The sequence below is a fragment of the Cucumis sativus genome, chromosome 4 (assembly GCF_000004075.3).
Source record: "Cucumis sativus cultivar 9930 chromosome 4, Cucumber_9930_V3, whole genome shotgun sequence".
Classification (NCBI taxonomy): Eukaryota; Viridiplantae; Streptophyta; class Magnoliopsida; order Cucurbitales; family Cucurbitaceae; genus Cucumis; species Cucumis sativus.
Genome location: NC_026658.2, coordinates 22,203 through 41,266, shown reverse-complemented (window position 1 = coordinate 41,266; position 19,064 = coordinate 22,203). Strand labels below are relative to the sequence as shown.

The following is a 19,064-nucleotide window of genomic DNA, read 5'->3' as shown; positions in this document are numbered from 1 at the left end:
CTAACACCATCGTTTACACCCTATTTTAATGTTGATAGAAAATTATAAGCATTGTTACAAAATAGTGAAAGAGAGGACAAGCAGAGAATAATATATATAAACACTATGACAAACAGATATTAGAGATTAAGAATGAGTTTCGCTTAAATTTCCAAGTGTTAATTTAAAAAAAAAAATAGTTTAGACAAAAATTGAAATATTGGGTAACTACTCAAACTAATTTTTAAAACAAATTTTAAATTCATTTAAATCGTTTTTATTTGAACAATTTTTTTTGTAAATAAACTAAGCAAGACTATTTACAAGTTGTAAAAAAAAAATTATATCTTCATTTCTTAGGGAAGTAGATGTTTATAAAAGTTTATAACTACAAAAACGGATATAAATCTATCACAGTAATAAAAGTCTATACACGATAAAAACTTATAATTTATTATTTATACTATCAATTATAGAAAATGATATTCGATAAAAGTTAGTAGAATAATTTTTTTACTATTTTTAAAAGTAGTTTGATATTGAAAACACTCTAGAAAATAACCAAATAAATTAAAAATATTTACAAAATTTTAGATTCTATATAAACCATAGTTTTCCACGTGGAAATTTCTCTATTTTTTTAGAAGAGAGATAATATCCAACAAATTACTATCTAAATCAAAGAAAGAAGGGGAAAATAAAACAAAAAAGGAAATAAAATGTGAAGAAAAAGCGCCAAAATGCCATCCTCTAAGTCTAAGGCGTCTTCATCCACACGCAGTGCGTTCTACCCTCCATTTTCAGAATCCTTAAACCCTTCGCCTCCTTCAATCTTCCATTACACCCCATCTGAAAATCCTCCGCGCCATGTCCCGTTCTCTCCTCCGAGCTTTTCCTTTCTCCACTATTCGCCCAAAGCCTCCTCAATTTCTCCCCATCCGCCACCACATTTCTCATCTCCGCTTTCCCCAATCCATTTCCACAACTCACAGACCTGTCTCCTCATTCTCCACTTCCGCCACTCCTTCTCCTTCCTCCGCCACCGAAATCCTTGTCCCCACTTCGAATCCTCACTCCCCTTTTAAAGACTCTCTTCAGTGGATCAATCGTACGGCGCTCTGTGGTGAATTGTCAGTTGATGATGTTGGGAAGCGGGTTCGGCTCTGTGGTTGGGTTGCTCTGCATAGGGTTCATGGTGGTTTGACGTTTCTCAATCTTAGAGATCACAGTGGTATTGTTCAGGTGCTTATTTTTTTTATTCCTCTGTTTGAATTTTTAGGATTAGTTTGAAATTGAAGTTGTGCTATTGTTGACAATTGGTTTTTACTGCTTGAATTAGGTGACTACGCTCCCCAACGAGTTTCCAGATGCTCATTCGACTATTAACGATTTGCGACTTGAGTATGTTGTTGCCGTGGAAGGAACTGTTCGGTCACGGCCTGGGGATTCGGTTAATGTAAAAATGAAAACTGGTTTGATAGAGGTATGTAAGAATTTCAATTTTGTTTTACTGTTCATCTAGCCAGGAGTTATGCTCAAGCCTTCCCCCTACGATCTACTTGGCCAACTCCCGAGTAAACAACAATTTTAAACAAGATTTTGAAGTTATCAAGTACACAATGTAAGCCTTGAACCTAGTATCTTGGAGGAATTTCCGAAAATCTTAAGCCTTTAGCCAAATAAATTAGTTAATTCTTACTAATCAATAATTTTGGGAGTTCTTGGTCACGGTTATTAAAAGCTTGAGATGGGTTAGTTGCGGGGGAAAGTGTTTAGTTCTTTTGGGATTTTCCGGTGTCTCCAAATAGATGCTACTTCTAGCATGGAACTTGCTGGCCGTGTGGTGTTTATCTCAACTTGAAAGCAAACTTGAAAGCACGAATTCCAAGGTTGTAGCAATCAGAGCCACTTGTTTCTGGAGAATTTTTGAAGGAGGCCATAGAGATTGGGTTTGTTGAATTTAGTTTTATGGTGCAAAATTAACAGCCGGATCTTCTATGATAAGTCATCTCCTGCTGATAATTTTATGGCATTTTTTTTTGTAATACTACTTATTGGTGCAAGTACTCCGCTTCAAGGATTAGAGTCTTTTTGTTATATGAACAATATCAAATAAAAGTAAAACCATAAAATTAGTAACCTCACATACAATAAAAATATGAGCCAACAAATTAAATTTTATCACTATAGTGCCTGAGTTTTGAGAGTAATTGTCTTTCAAGATGGAACAAATTACTTTTCTTCTAGAATCCACACCTTCCTCGTTCACAAGATCTAATGAACTCTACTTTGTGGAGTAAACCAAACTTCAAAAAATGTTTAAACGAGAGAAAATTTTTAGGAGAAAAGTGTTCATGGGAAAATGTAAGTTCAATTTGGAGAGGAGGCACATGCACATGTAAGTGGCCATTTGAATAGTCTTGTCACCTTTTCAAGTCGGTTAAAACTTAAAATCTAAAAAGATAACCATTCACGAAAGAATGCAGCTTATGCAATAAAAAAGATGCAACCCTAAATGAAGAGTCAAATGCCATTTTTTTTCTTTCTAATTCAACACTTTTACTTTATTCACTTGTTAGTTTTAGATATTTTCCTCTGTAATCTGCTTATGGTGGTTGTAAGCCCTTTTATACATTTCATTCATCAATGAAATGAACATCAGTTTATTCCTAAAAATGTGGGGATTTAATTGACTTTTTGGGCACTTCATGGATTATTCACAATAGTTTGTTTGGTATTTATAATGTTTTTGTGATAAATTTCAATTGGAGTGACTTTTTATAAGTTCCCACGGGTGCGTTTCTCACAACTTCTCAGTCATGGAATGAAAAGTAATGTCTTCCACAAAATAAAGAGACACAGATGGGTTTTAGGCTAGTTGCTGTTCTATTGAAGTATAGTAGAAATTGGACCTTTTTCTTCACTATCTTAGTTCTCTTCTTCTAGATCATTCTAAGTTACCAATGAATCAACAACCATATTACAGTTGTACTTATTCAGTTATTGTTATGGGGTTAATTTCATGATATATTCAAGGTTGCTGCGGAGCATGTTCAGATATTAAATTCTGTTGGATCAAAGTTGCCCTTTCTAGTTACAACAGCTGATGATGCAAAGGATTCTGCTAAAGAGGAAATTCGTCTGAGGTGATTATTTGATATACTATCACTTCAGGCCTAGGCCTAGACCCATGTCTATTTTATTTATGAGTTGAGTATTTATAGGTATCGGTACCTTGATCTACGAAGGAAACAAATGAATTTTAACATAATGCTTCGTCATAAAGTGGTGAAGCTCCTTCGAAGATATTTAGAGGATGTACATGGTTTTGTGGAGGTACTCCCTGTTTATAACTTTTAACCGACTGTTTGCCTTTCTTGAAGTTTACTTGAATTATTTTCTGCATCAGAACTTCATATTATGCTCTTTGAATGGTCAGAAATTTTTTTTCTCTATTATTCAATTCTGAACTTTTGATGGTTATAAGGTAGATTGAGACGCCAATACTTTCTCGATCTACTCCGGAAGGCGCTCGAGATTATCTGGTGCCATCTAGAGTTCAGGTAGTCTACATAGACTCAACCTCTTATTGATTCTGGTTTCTTTCAAGGCAGGTTGTTTTGGTCACTAGTATTTTCCAATCTAAAAACTTCAAATAATTTTCTTGAGAAATCTGAATGTGACGTCATTTTTAGTTTCTATTACTACCTCTGTTCTTTATTGCCTTTTAATTTCTCCAGTTGCCTAGTTGGTATACCTTGTCAATTCAGATTCACATTTAAGTGCTTATAGATCATAATTGTCAACCAAGGCGTTAAGATGGGTTGTCGATTTTTCTCAAGATTGTTTGTGAAATTTCTGGACATAGAATTGTAATACGTGTGCCTCTTCATTTGATTGCCTGTGTTTCTGAGGTGGCGACGTTTTTATGTAATTAATTGTCTTTTCCTCAACCAAAAAAAAAAAAAAAGAGAACATAATTGTTGTTTTCCAACAAAGAATATAACTTATTGCGTTCTTCTGCAATAACATAGTTGTTCTTTTCTACAAAACCTGAAACACAAAATATATCTATGTTTGTTTACATTACTTTGTTATATGGATTGCATTTTTCCATGGCTTGCAGGTCTGATTCAATTTAAATGTATATTTTGAAGCCAGGAACATTTTTTGCTTTGCCTCAAAGTCCACAGCTGTTTAAGCAAATGTTGATGGTGTCTGGATTTGATAAATATTATCAAATAGCAAGGTACTGACAGTTATATCATCAAGCACCATTTCCATCATGTTTATCTGCTTGGCCAAGCGATTTGGATCTGATACACTCAAATTTCCTGCATCTGTGTGTAAATTCATTTTTTGTTTATTTATTCTCCTCTCCAAAAGGAAGATGCATATAGAAAGCTTGCAAGTGGATATAATGACAAGTAGTTTTTTTTGTTGTCATGAAAACGAGGAGCTAAGTTCAATTTATTTCTATTGAGTTGTGAGAATCAGACATCATACTTACACCTTCGGTTTCGTATCACTTTCTTTGTAGGTGTTTTCGAGATGAAGACCTAAGAGCTGACAGACAGCCTGAGTTTACGCAACTTGATATGGAATTATCGTTTACAACTTTGGAAGACATGCTGAGACTCAATGAAGATTTGATTAGAAAGGTAGATTCTGATTATTAGAATTGACTTGATGATTGAATGTCACAATGCATATGCCTATGTATCCATTAATATTGGTTGCACTGTAAAACTATTTGAAAAGAAGCAAGGGTAATTGCCACAAACTTTTGCTCTCACGACCAACTTTTTGACGCATTCATTTTGTTGGCACCCATTTTATGCTTATGTGGGTTGCTGCCTGGTTTTGGGATTTTATGTTGGAGGGATCCAATTTTTCACAAACTAGTCAACTTTGTTGACAGCTCTTAGGTTCTTTTTATTAACTTTGTCTATAAGAGGTAGTAACTACATCTAAGAAGAGGAGGTTCTAAGGTCCAAGGCCTAAAAATAACACTTTTTGCTGTATTCATCCTTTGCCCTCCAATTTTTGACTACTGATCCTAAAGAAAAATTATATTCTTGTAGGTTTTCTGGGAAGTAAAAGGTGTTCAACTGCCGAATCCTTTCCCAAGGCTTACCTATGCTGAAGCAATGAGTCGATATGGATCAGATAGGCCGGATACAAGATTTGATCTTCAATTGAATGATGTAAACTTTTCTCCTTTCTATATTTGGATCCAACTCTTTCTGGATTAAATTTCCAAATAAATTTATTTTTATTTTATTTTATTTTTAAATGTAATCATTGTCTTGAACCAATGACTGTGAATTGGAATAAGGAACCTTCTGGCTTTTACTGTGCTTTAAAGCTGTTTCCTATTTAGAAAATGTTCAGTCGTTTATGTGTTGAATCTTGTTCTTTGGCGTTTTTCTACTGTTTCATGTTTATATAAGTCTGGATGACTTTAGGCTTTAGAGTACTGGCAGTATTCTTTATAACAAAGATATTTTTATAGCTTTCGACACTCCTACTGAAGTGTTCGTTCATCATATCTAGTATATATGATTAGATGATAAAGAAGGGATCTTGGAATATGATCAACTACTCACATGTTCACAGATTTTGAAAACTGTTGGACTTATCACACCATGTTTATAATCGACTGTTTTCAGTTTATTGAAGCCCAGTTTCCAATTCAAATTAGGTGATGATATTGTTCACGGGAGTTAAGTACTTTTTGTATGAATTAAAGATTCCCTCTGAATTAGCTATTGATAGACTTTCTCTTTGGAGCTGCAGGTATCTGATATTTTTGCAGATTCTCCATTTAAGGTTTTTGCAGACGCCTTGTCTAGTGGTGGAATCATCAAAGTACTGTGTGTGCCATCTGGTGCTAAAAGGTACTCAAATACAGCTCTTAAAAAGGGTGACATTTATACAGAGGCGACCAAATCTGGTGCAAAAGGATTACCTTTTCTGAAAGTTACAGACGATGGTACTATTCCTTCTCTCCTCAAGATTTCCAATTTGCTTAAAATGTCAATTGTTGAGATGGTGTTTGGGTTGTTCTTGGGGGATATCTTTCAGGTGGCATTGAAGGGATTCCTGCCCTAGTATCATGTTTGGATCCTACAGATAGAGAGGAATTTCTAAATAGATGCTCTGCCGGACCTGGTGATCTAATCTTGTTTGCCGTGGGCCATCGAGTATCAGTTAATAAAACTCTGGATAGGCTTAGACTATATGTAGCTAATGAGCTGGGTTTAGTCGACCACGTAAGTTTATGTTTTCTATATTTTGGTAGTTTTATGCTAAATGTTCATTTTCGTTCTCACTTATTATCGTTTTCTGTCTATTTAGTCTAGGCATTCAATTTTGTGGGTGACCGATTTTCCAATGTTTGAATGGAATGATCTAGATCAACGACTCGAGGTTTGACTTGTATATTTATAATGTCTCTTGTGTAGCCTCTTATTTTGCACCCTAGTCTGCACTTCAGGCTAAAACATAGTTTGTTTTATTCTTTGGCTTTTAGTTGTTTATAAATGCAATTATGTTTTGCAGGCTTTGCACCATCCTTTCACAGCTCCAAACCCTGAAGACGTTGGTGATCTGCCCTCTGCCCGTGCTTTAGCTTATGACATGGTTTACAATGGAGTAGAGGTAGTTACTATTGCTCAATTTTTTTTTGAACTCATAGTAATAAAAAAAGAGAAATCATACTTCCATTGGAATGAAAAAAACACATAGAATGACCAAAATAATAAAAAACAAAAAACAAAAAACTAACTATTCAAAAAGAACTTGAATTCTTGAGAATAAGGTTGAAATACTTTGTGTCGCAAATTTGGAAGAGCTGCTACTATTTGTCTTTACTACAGCTTACACACTTGAGTTAAGTGCGCTCTTCTTGAGTTAAAATTATCTTCACTACGTTTGTTGCTGTAGATTGGTGGAGGCAGTTTGAGAATTCATAAACGTGAAGTTCAAGAAAAGGTTTTGGAGATTGTGGGAATCTCTCTTGAACAGGTAAAAGATGAAGGGTTGCATGATTCTCTATAATATACTTGAGAATTAATTGAATGCACACACAAGAAACGGGATCAATCTGTTGGACCAAATCTTGTAGGTTCTTTTTGGTTCTCGGTCTAACCAAACCGACCACGTTCTGTTTGATTGGTGGCTTGATTATGTTACAACACAACTGATATAATTATTGATGTTAATTTTAATTCTATGAATTTATACAATTTGGTTTGGTCCCCCCTCAATCTGGTTTACCCCCATTAATCTATGAGGCTGAATCGAAGGTTCAGCTGGTCCAGCCAAGATATTATCTCCTACAATCAATTTGGTTTCTTCCTAATTCCTAATTTCGATGTGAAATGAAAATCAATGCTATTTTCCAGCAACGTGATTTGGGTTTTTTTTCTTTTTGCCGACAATATGAATTTTGTTGTTTTATGGCTTGGCAGGCAGAAGCGAAGTTTGGTTATTTATTGGAGGCACTAGACATGGGTGCCCCGCCTCACGGTATGGACCATTAAAGCTCTCTTCCAGTTTCTAAACTTAAAAGCCACCCTTATTGTTTGGACGATTTAACTAATATCTTATCACTGTTCCTATCAATGATCAAATGCCTCGCGTAGGTAGGGAAAATGCATTTTCATCATGCAACCACTAATAATATATTGAAAATCTTAATAATCTAACCTATGTATGCTAACATAGGCTTTTAAAAGTGATTTGCCTATTTTCTTACTGAATCTGGTTGTTGAATTTTTTGTATAATTCTTTAAGGGGAAACTTGAAAACTTATATTTGGTCTTTGCACCCGATCTGACATGTGGAAGAATGGCGTGAGGAAGAACTTTCTATTCAAGTGATTATAGGGAACTTAAATTTTCCACCTATGTTGTAGTTTTCAATATTTATTCAATCTCTAGGATTGGAAAATCAGCCGGCGGTGGCCTTTGGGTAAGACTTGAAACAATCACCCTATCTTTGAAGACCCCATGTAGAAACTTTAATAATCTTAATTGATTGTTTGTCTCCTGAAGACAGTTTCAGGTGAAGTTTCATAAAAAATTAGTGGGTCATGAGTTTAATTCCTCGGGTACTTTGGATATCCAAAAGAAGAGGGAAATAGGAAAAAGAACTCCAACCATCATGGGTTGGCTTAGTGCTAAAAAAAGTAGACAATCTCAATAACTAAGAGGCACCAACCTAGGAACCGATTTCCTGTGAGTTTCCTTGACACCCAAATGATGTAGGGTTTGGTGGGTTGTCCCATAAGATTGTCGAGGTATACATAATCCAGACACTCATGGGTATAAAAAAAAAGTAAACAAAAGAAAAAAATCCAATGCGAGGGGTAGCTGTAGGTGTGGACTGACTAATAGATAGGTGATGTATGTTATCGGCAAGGATTGGGAATTGAAATATCAACTTTTGGAGTGGTCATTAGTCTTTATCCATTAAACTTTGCTGAAATATCTACTTTTGGAATGGTCATTGATGTCTTTATCCATTAAACTATGCTGAGATTGACTTATATTTCAAATATGTGACTCAACAAACATTATTATTATTATTAGTATTATTTGTTTTTACTCTTCTTTTCTGTTTGTGTAGGGGGCATTGCTTATGGATTGGACAGATTAGTCATGTTATTAGCAGATGCAAATTCCATTAGGGATGTGATAGCTTTCCCAAAGACAACAACAGCACAATGTGCCCTCACAAGAGCTCCTTCAGAAGTGGATCCCCAACAACTCAAGGATTTATCATATCAGAGCCAATAAAAAATTCATTCAAATACTCCTTTGGTTTCGTTCATACTCAACTTTTAATTTTATATTCACCTCCTCCTCACTCGAGCAGCAGTTTTTCAGCTCGAGAAAAATGGACAACGGCCTCATTGCATATTCAACTTTATAATGTAACAAAAAAATTCAAATTCTCCGGTTTCAACATCAAACAGAGATCAGATTTTGGAAAGATATCGTTTTGTGAGTTCAACCTAATGTTTAGGTAAGGCTGAGGATGGATGTGTTGCAGTTTGTTGGTGTCATGTAGAGAAGAGGTGAATGTGTGTGTAATACAATTACATACATAGTGTGGACAGAGTGTATTGTGTTTGGGAGTTTGTTAATTAAGTCTTTTAAATTTGGTTTGGACATTTCTGGTGTTTATGAATTTGGTGCAGACAGAGTATTATCAGTTGTCAAACATTCAAATGTAGAATCATGTGGCCAATTAGATATGGGTATCCCACATTGCTTGGATTCTCTCTACCATAAAGCTGTAGACACAATAAAGGTATCTATAAGGATATAATAGTAAGAACTTTGTTCTCTTACTCTTACAAGTTTTATTCTTCACTTCTCTAAAAATTATTTTATTCTAAAAGTAAATGATTCAAACAGAAAATAGTATGAAATTTTGGGTAAAATCAGGCCTCAATTTCAAAAATAGAAAATTTGAAGTCTAAATATTTATTTTCGGATAATATTGTTTTTTTTTAAAGCTTTTGTTTTATGTTTGTGGAGTTGGCTTATCTCATTATGACTAATTCATATGACAACTCATGTAACCTAACAACATTTAAGTATCAAATAATAAATTCGCAAAATATTAAATTATTGGTAGGAAATAATCATTAGTTTGAAGTCTTTGCATCTAAGTCTTTCATCAGACTTGAAGTCCTTATCGACCACTAGATAATAGAATTTTTAGATTTGAACCACAAATATTTTGGTGTACGTTATACTAATTGAGCTAAAATTTTAAGACTTTAAATCAAAGTCGTTGAGTGTTGTGTGAATTACTCAATGCTACAAATGAAAAATCGAATAAAAATAAATCAAATAAAAATAACTATAAGAGTGCACTTTGTGTGGTGCTATTTTTCACGTTTGTTCATTTTTTTTCTATAACTTTTTTTTGGATTAATTGATTAAAACTCCAAGACATAAGGTTTACTTTAGTAAAAAAAAATTCAATAATAAAATTGTAGACCACATCCTATTGATTTAAAAGCAAAATAAGACAAAATCAAATTTCTCTCCCAAACTTTTACTTTCATCCCATTAGATTCTATACTTCAATGAGTTTTTGCTAATGTACTCACTAGTTTTAGCCCCCAACTAAAATAGAAATCTTCATATATTTATAGAGTAATAAAATTGAAAATTTCTCTAGAAATAATTTTAATTAATTTATCAAAAGTTTCCCTTTCTCTAATGAGTATTATGAACCAATTTTTATTTAAAAAGTGAATATATACTTCATAACAAAATTAGGAGTTATATGATGTAAAAGTCAAACAGATTAATAATGTAAAAATGTATAGATAATTGTTGGCATATTTATATTATTGTTTCGGTTTTTTCTCATTTTAATTCATGCATTAAAGGAAACAAGATTTCCTAACTCTCAAATCTCAATACTTAATCCTTTGTAACTTATATAACTTCCTTATCTTAATCCTTATTAGTAACTTCTAATTACATATAATTATTTATTAAAGGGTATATACTATTCTTTTTTCTTTTTTCTTTTTCAAATCTTAATCAAATTTTAACCAATGAAATATCAAACCTTCTAATGTCTATATATATATAGTCATTAATCATGTTGATCAAATTCATAAATAGAATTCACATCTTGTAAACAATACTAATAATAAGTTAAATTATAATTTTAGCATCACAAATTTCAAACGAGTCTAAAATATTTACGAATTTTTAATCTTTTGATTTAATTAATAATTGACTTTTAAATTTTAAGATTATCTTATTCGCTATTGAAATGTCAACTTTTAATTTTATATCTAATTAATCATTGAGATATTCAAAATTAATTTAGGTCCGACATCTTCATTTATAAGTTATATATATATATATACATATGTATATATATATGTATATATATATATATTATTGTCCACTATTCAATCATGAATTAAAAAATTGCCAAATTTTGAAAGAAACAAAATAATCTCCAAAAATATGAGTTTTTATAATTTGACTAAGAGTTTTAACTTCCTTCCAAAAATGTGAGAATCATCGTATGAAATTGGGAGAAAAAAGTATAAATTTTATCTGACGAAAAACAAAAAACAAAAATCGTTACAAGACGAACCTTGATAATTAACTAAAATATTAGATATGAAATTAAATTAAATTTTATGCTTAACAAAACTCTAAAATTTTAATTTACTATCTCGTTTAGTAGGATCATGCATGGATTTCCAAAACGTTGAATAGATCAACAACAACACTTATTTGACAGAGAATTAAAACTTCACATGCATATTTAACTCGATAATTGAAAATTTTAAGATGTATCAACCAAAAAGCCATAAAATAAAAACTCGGTATTTCTTTTATTTATAATTTTGGATTATTTTTGATGAATTTGTATATATAAACACACAATTATGTTATGTACATAATATTAAAAAGAGTTATAAAAAAGCATTAGTTGTCATTTATAAGAAGCAAATGGAGATCATGTATGATATCCCAAAACTGGTATTTTATTAACTCCAAATCAATTTGTCAAAACTCTTTGACAACCAATTCATTTATTTCTTACAACACACCACCAACCCATAATTCATATGTGTGTGTATATATATATATATATGTATATATATGTACTCACAACAACACTCATATTGTTCTAGTAAACAACAACAACAACACATCTTTAGTTTTCTTTTTTAGATTTCTCAAAAATATTTTGGTTTTCCTTCCAAACATCATCATGAGGAAGAGCAGAGGTAGGCAAAAGGTGGAGATGGTGAAGATGCCAAATGAGAGCAACCTTCAGGTCACCTTCTCCAAGCGTCGCTCCGGCCTCTTCAAGAAAGCTAGCGAGCTCTGCACCCTCTGTGGTGCCGAGATTGCCATCATTGTCTTCTCACCTGGGAAGAAGGTCTTTTCCTTTGGCCACCCTTGCGTCGAGGCTCTCATCGAGCGCTTTGTCACACGAAACCCTCCACCCAGTTCTGGTACGCTGCAGCTTATCGAAGCTCACCGGAATGCTAATGTTCGAGAACTTAATGCTCAACTTACTCAAGTTCTCAACCAACTAGAAATGGAGCGGAAGCGTGGGGAAGAGTTGAACAAACTACGCAAGGCAAGCCAGGTATTATACACACACACACACCACCTTTAAGATATCTCCTCCGTCGTTTGAAACTGAGATCATCTCTCTTGTCTTCTCCTCCCCAATTTGTTTATCATCTTTCTTAAAAGAACCATTTACGAGTTAAAGTTTTTGTTCTATTAAGGCACAATGTTGGTGGGAGCTTCCCATAGAAGAAATGGAAATGCATCAACTAGAACAACTTAAAGCTTCGTTGGATGAGCTAAAGAAGAATGTGACTCAACAAGCAGATCGGATTTTGATTCAGACTTCTTCTAATGCCAATCCCCCGACGCAGTTGATCTTCCCGACTCAGATTCCGACTCAAACATCAACAACAACAAATGGCCCCAACCAGCAACCCGGGCTTTTCGTCGTGGATCCTAAGAACATCATCTCCCATCTTCCCTTCAACTATGGTTCCTATGGATCAAGAGGTTTCTTTTGAACAATGAATTGAAGAAGAAACTCAATTTGATTAGAACAAAATCTACGTGTCTTCCAATTTACACATTGTTCAATTAAATTTTTTTCATACAGCGTGTGATCATTGATTATATCAGAAACATATGTCTATCTATATGATCCATCATAACATATTATATATTCAACTTCCTTAGCTTCTCCTTTATAAATATTACTTTGTGTTTGTGTAATTAATTATATGCTTATTGTTTGTTTAACTCAAATCTTAATTGTTAGTATTACCCATTATTATATCTATCTTATAAAGAGATTTGGACTAAAAAAAAAAGGTATAATTTGTTTATAACACTCTTTATCTTATTGATTTATTTGTTGCTTTATTTTCTCTTATCTATTTATTTTATAGAAAACTACGTATAACCCTACGTCGATTGAATTATGTTTTATTTTTTCTTTTATTTTTATTATGGTTTCAAACGTTTAACATGTACAATCGATGAAATTATACAATTATTACATTTTTTTAGAAGACAAACTTTACATGTCGAGAAAATCAACTACCACAAACTAATAAGAAAAAGAAAACTAAATCGGTACATTATGACAACAACAATAAAGTAACACTTAGAAAAATCAACAAACCAAACAAGCGACACAACTTCTAAGATAAATCAAGAGTAATATTTTTTTCAATTTCTATGGACAAAGTGAATCTCTATAGACTATAAACCGAAAGGATGAAACTAAACGATGGACGTCCTCCAGAATAGAAAAGATCTCGCAAAAGAGATTAAACAGATAAACAAAGAATATCTCATCATTTATACGACATATTTATTCACGTCAAGATAATATATAACTGCAGAGAATGAGAATTCACACTTTATATTTCACTTTTGTCTATAGTTTAATATAGAAGGATAATTTCACTCTTTAATTTGTAATTATAGTGTATAATAGTACTATGTAATTATATTAGAGGCTGATTGTTGGATATCTCAAAAAAAAAAAAAAAGATAACTCATCCAGTTGAGAAAACTGATACATGTATCGTACAATTTAAGAAATGTATTAATTATCAATTTTCTAAATAAATCTTATTCTATAAAGTCTCCACATGTATATATATTATTGTTTGTATCGATATAAATACAAACTAAACATCTCTTATTTCAAAAAGTAAAACACACGATAATTTAGAAAGTTCGTTAAATAATAACTTTAAAGACAATATATAAGGATACAATATTTCTCAAGTAAAAATTTAGATGCACCATTTAATTTAAAAACTAACGTATATGAAGTTAGTTTGCCCCGTACAAACATGGATTAATTTGAAAATAATAAAATTTTCTTTTTTCGATTGGGTAAACAAATTATGAATTATGGAAATTCATTAATTAACTTATGTCTCTACATATATACGGTACTAAGGAGTAATGAGTTAGTATTTTGTTTAGTGTAGTTATGATTGGATTTTAGTAACTCATTTTTGGATTAAGATGAGTTTTGAATGAATGAAAGAAAATTAGGAAGTAAACGTAATAATAATAATGCCAGCAAATGAATGGGTTATGGCTTTGGTAACTCTAATTATTTGCTCATTTATTTTCCATAAACTGTTCGATTCTCCACTAATGAATATTAATGATGCACCCCATTATCAAATAAAATACTTAATGGTATTAACCTCATGATTTATATAATTTATCTTTTTTATTCGTATTCAAAAAAAGTATAATAATATGAAAATGAACTTGATTCAATCACATTAACCTAATTCAACTTTTAAAGATGTAAGGTTTAATATCTTTTACAGTACGTTTGGTTGTTTAGAGCAAAATTAATTATTTGTAAAAGAAATAACCTAAAACTTGAGACTCACAAGTGGACTCAAATTTAGATGGTTTCACACATATTCATATTTAGATCATATAATGTTTCTTTAGGTAGTTTTAAATAGTCAATTGTATTTATTAAGTTTAGTCATAATTATATATATCGTAATTCGTAGAGTACAACATAAACGTGTTTATGCCAAGTTAGGGTTGGCAATGAGGGCCTTCATGATATGCAAAAAAATTATTTCAATAAAAAATTGTTACACTTACCCTTATTAATCTCTCGTGTATATATATTTTGTTGAAAATAAAAACAACTTCTTTTTTAATTTAAAAAATGTAATAAGCTATTTCACCCATGTAATAAGCAAAAATTAAAGGAATACAATGCCAAAATAAAATTAAAGATAATCCAAATTCTTAAAGTTATTGAGAAATTGTCAAAAAAAAATAGCAAAATAGACAAAACTATATTTCTCAATCCTAAAACAAGCCAAGGGGACGGGGATAGGGAGTGGCATCCCCGGCCCTGTCCCACCCTGTGGACATGCTTACGGTAAGCTAAATTAGGGATACAATGGGTAGAAAGTCCTTTAGAGGAAGAAATAATACTTCTTTTTTAGGCAACAAATAATTCTTCGTTACATTCCTCAAACTCCTTACAATTATATGATGAATTGTTTCAATATTTTGAATAAAATGTGAGGATACTAGTGTGGAATTCGTGCACTTTAATTTTTATGGAGACAAGAAATAAGAAACATAGAAATGAAAAGTGAGACATTATCAAACGAGTTAATTCACGTTTTTCTTTTAAGAGATTTTTCTTTTCTTTTGTGGTGCTCAACGTCATGTTATAAATTAATCTACTCCCAAAATAATACATATTACTAACATGTGAAACAAACAGTACTTCACCCACAAGACTGAATCAACATTATAATATACAAAGAATTGTATACGAAGAAGACAAGTACTTAAAACCATAAAATTCTATATTACAGAGTAAAAGATTTAAAAACATATTTACATAATTTAAAATTCAGAGACCATATAACTTATAAACAAATTTAGAACTGTACTATTTAAACTTCAAATCTCACTTGATGTTGTGCCAGCTTTAACTTAACTTATTCTAAATCTACTATTAAAAACACCTCATCCTTTAGTTGCCTAGTCGATGAGAATTCTGAATATTGTAATTTTAATATACAAAGAATTGTTAAAATTTTGTTTAAAAAATAGGAATTGAGAAGTATGGAAAAGTTTTACAAATAGGGGTTGATTCAAATAAAAGTATATTTTGGAGAGGATGTATGAGATTTGAGAGGTTTAGATAGGTAAATAATGGCAGTGTAGGAGAACGTAGTAATGTGAAAGGGAGAGGGGGGGAAGAGAGAATTAGGAAAGCAACAGCCAAGAACATAACTTGGAGTTAAGAAAAGGACGCTACACTTCCTTCAGCCGATATGTCGACATGAATTGGGTTGTGGGTTGTGATGAGGTCAGAGATGAGATCCCACTCGCAGTCCCTCAAATATAATTCTCTTTAACCCCTGAAGTGGGACCCAACCACGTTCCATACTGACCTCTTCTGGGGCCCCTCCACACGTGTCATTACCTAAAACGACAACACTTCTTTCGTCCTATATGACGTGGCCTCTTGGCAGCGTACGTGCGGCAAGTCCTTTTTGCTTCAGGTTTTCCAGCTATTTTTCCTTTTTAATTTATAAATAATATGTAATGTAAATGTAAATGTAATGTAATAATGTTTACATATTTATATATATATATATATTGAAATATTGATTTTGGTTTTATAATCTCCCCTATCCCCACCATATATTTTACTCATTCATTCTTAGCTGCCATGTCTATTCCCCCTCATTTCTTCTCTCTCTCTCTCTCACCTTCCCCTTCCTCCTTCTCCCACGTGTCCTATCATCTTTTAACCTCTTCAATTTTGAATCTCCATCACTCCCCTCTTCTCTTCTCCTCCCTTTTCTTCCTACCTCTCTATTCGCAGTGATTTGTAAAAAAGGGGTGTTTTTTTAAAATGAATTAGAAAAATAGGTGTTTTCAAAACTATTATTTTTCATTTTGTGTGTGACCCCATTTCTATAAATTATTTTTTAAAATATTATTATTACTATTACTATTAATATTAATAAATTATATTATTATTATTTAATTATAAAAAATTTGTAAAATAATATATTTAAGTAGTAGAGTAAACAGTAACTTTATAACTTTTGAAGTTGTACAGATTCAATTTCATTTTAAAAAATTTATTTATTTTACCTAAATAATTTTGAAAACACCTACTTTTACTAATTTTTTATTTTTAAAAATACTCATTTTTCCAAATCACCTCTCTCTTTGCGTCTTCAATTGTTTTATTTCATTTAAGATTAAAAAAATAAATAAACTAAAGTTGGAACCACAAACATCATCGAAATGAATTATAATCAACCTTCACTTGTACCGATATTTAATATTAATTATTTCAAAATTTTATTACGTTGGTCAAGTATATAAAATGGCTATCATTTTTAGCTTCTTACCTATTGCTCTTCATTTTTTTAAATTGTGTATTGAAAATTTTCATTTGGGTCATTCCGTTACAAATTAAATGTTATTAGAAAAGTTTGTTTATCGTTATATTATTATTTTATTGACATATTTGGATACCCGAGCCTTTCACTCAACAAATTGTTGACCTAAGGGTTTAATTAACTTGCATGTTAGTAAATTGATTGATAGTTACACGTTGAAGGTCATGCCGAGTTTCTACGTATATGAACAAAACAATGACTTAAATGATAAATTGGATTTATGTTAACAAGTTTAACAAATTTTCGTATGCAAAAGACGTTTTTTTTAATAAAAAATTTAGAATATTTTTTAGAGTAGATTTGAGGGTTAGAGATGAAATTGAGAAGGCCATTAAAAGTTAAAGATATGAGTTAATATGGTTGAATATCTTTTTATAAATACAAAACTTTGTTACATACTTCGAGTGAAAATTAAACAATACTTGGATGAGGTTATTAATATGTTAATAAATTTATCTATTACTTAAATTAGCAAAAAGAAAAAGAAAAAAAAAGTTTGCTCGTTTATGAATAAGGTAAAGATATACTTTTTTAACCGATAAAATTTTGATTGCGATAGAAGTGACGATTTCTATCTATTGGAAAAAATCATCTTACTTCGACCTTAGAAAAAAAATATCAGACGAATTAAAGAAAAACAATAAAATTAAGAACATAATATTTTTTTGTGAAAAACTCTCCACTCAGAGAAAAAAAATCACTATACAAAAAATTGTTATAATCATCTCTCTCAATCTCAGATACACTATAAAAAAAATTAATTAGAATCAACGGTCTAAATTTCTTAAAGTTTTGCATTTTCTAAACTATCATTCTTCAATTTAAGCTGTATGGATTCTTCAATCCAACAACTTGTTAAAATCTCAACAATATCGAATAGATTAGTCGAAACTTGGAAGAATAAAAAAGTATTCAGTAAAGTATGTGTATTATATATGATGAACAATTGAAAGCTTTTTCATTTAGAAGTACTATAGGTCTTTTTGATTGTTGTAAACATTCTTGTAACAAGTTGTCACATGTTAATGCTAAGATGATTGTGTGTGAAGAGAAACATTTTGAAGATTGCCTTAGAGGAATTTTAATTTAGGCACTTTATTAGCAAAGTTGCCTCTAGAGATCCTTCATATCCTATTGTTTTGTTTGCTTTTTTTTTTTCTTTTTTAGTACAATTCGCTTTAGTTACTTTCATGTCGATATTTTTTTTTTAATATTTAAATTTCAAAAATGCCGTTTCATTCATTTCCTACCATAAACGAAAAGTTGGAAGTTACTTAAAACAAGTTTATAACTCTTAGCGAAGAGAATTATTTCGTGACATCTTTTTGAAAAGAATCAATTCTTTCTAACCGTCTACTTCGAAAAAAAACAAATAATAGAAAAAGTCCTTCATACATATCACAAATTCTCCGTATTTTTGGTAATTAGTTTGTGTCTATGCATGTATACATATCAATCTTTTTTTAAAAAACTTGTACGACACAGAAAAAAAGCCCAGGGCCTAGGGGTCGGGTGGGGCTCGTTCGGGGTGCACAACGGTTGCGCCAAAAACGGTCCAAAAATGGCCAAGGCTTTACCATACGAAAAATCGGCCGATTTTTAACCATGTGAGAAACGTCCCGAAAATTCACAGATAACTACTAGGAGGCCTCACTCTGAGTAATATCAAAGTTTTTTCCCACAAGAACCGCTCGGAGATGCCCGGACTCAGTTTTTATTTTCGTCCCAATACTTTTCTTCCAATGGACTAGTTGTGTTTCTTTGATCTTGTGCAACCTCTTTAGGCCGATGATAGCCCGCGGATAGGTGTGGAAACCCATCTATATTGCACCCAGTACGACACAGAAAAAAAGCCCAGGGCCTAGGGGTCGGGTGGGGCTCGTTCGGGGTGCACAACGGTTGCGCCAAAAACGGTCCAAAAATGGCCAAGGCTTTACCATACGAAAAATCGGCCGATTTTTAACCATGTGAGAAACGTCCCGAAAATTCACAGATAACTACTAGGAGGCCTCACTCTGAGTAATATCAAAGTTTTTTCCCACAAGAA

The 19,064-nt window shown here is 32.0% G+C and overlaps 2 protein-coding genes across 2 annotated transcripts; both read left to right on the top strand.

Annotated features, from left to right (window-relative positions):
- Nucleotides 1-711: 711 nt before the first annotated feature.
- Nucleotides 712-9,340, top strand: LOC101202872 (aspartate--tRNA ligase, chloroplastic/mitochondrial). The gene is made up of 15 exons (XM_004150230.3): nucleotides 712-1,221; nucleotides 1,319-1,462; nucleotides 3,016-3,125; nucleotides 3,204-3,315; nucleotides 3,471-3,542; nucleotides 4,137-4,228; nucleotides 4,520-4,640; nucleotides 5,064-5,186; nucleotides 5,779-5,974; nucleotides 6,067-6,254; nucleotides 6,340-6,411; nucleotides 6,544-6,642; nucleotides 6,928-7,008; nucleotides 7,455-7,512; nucleotides 8,614-9,340. The coding sequence occupies exons 1-15, from the start codon at nucleotides 847-849 to the stop codon at nucleotides 8,781-8,783; spliced, it is 2,013 nt and encodes a 670-aa protein (XP_004150278.2). The 5' UTR covers nucleotides 712-846; the 3' UTR covers nucleotides 8,784-9,340.
- Nucleotides 9,341-11,677: 2,337 nt separating this feature from the next.
- LOC101221957 (agamous-like MADS-box protein AGL62) lies at nucleotides 11,678-12,772 on the top strand. The gene is made up of 2 exons (XM_004150224.3): nucleotides 11,678-12,135; nucleotides 12,281-12,772. The coding sequence occupies exons 1-2, from the start codon at nucleotides 11,752-11,754 to the stop codon at nucleotides 12,581-12,583; spliced, it is 687 nt and encodes a 228-aa protein (XP_004150272.1). The 5' UTR covers nucleotides 11,678-11,751; the 3' UTR covers nucleotides 12,584-12,772.
- Nucleotides 12,773-19,064: the final 6,292 nt, after the last annotated feature.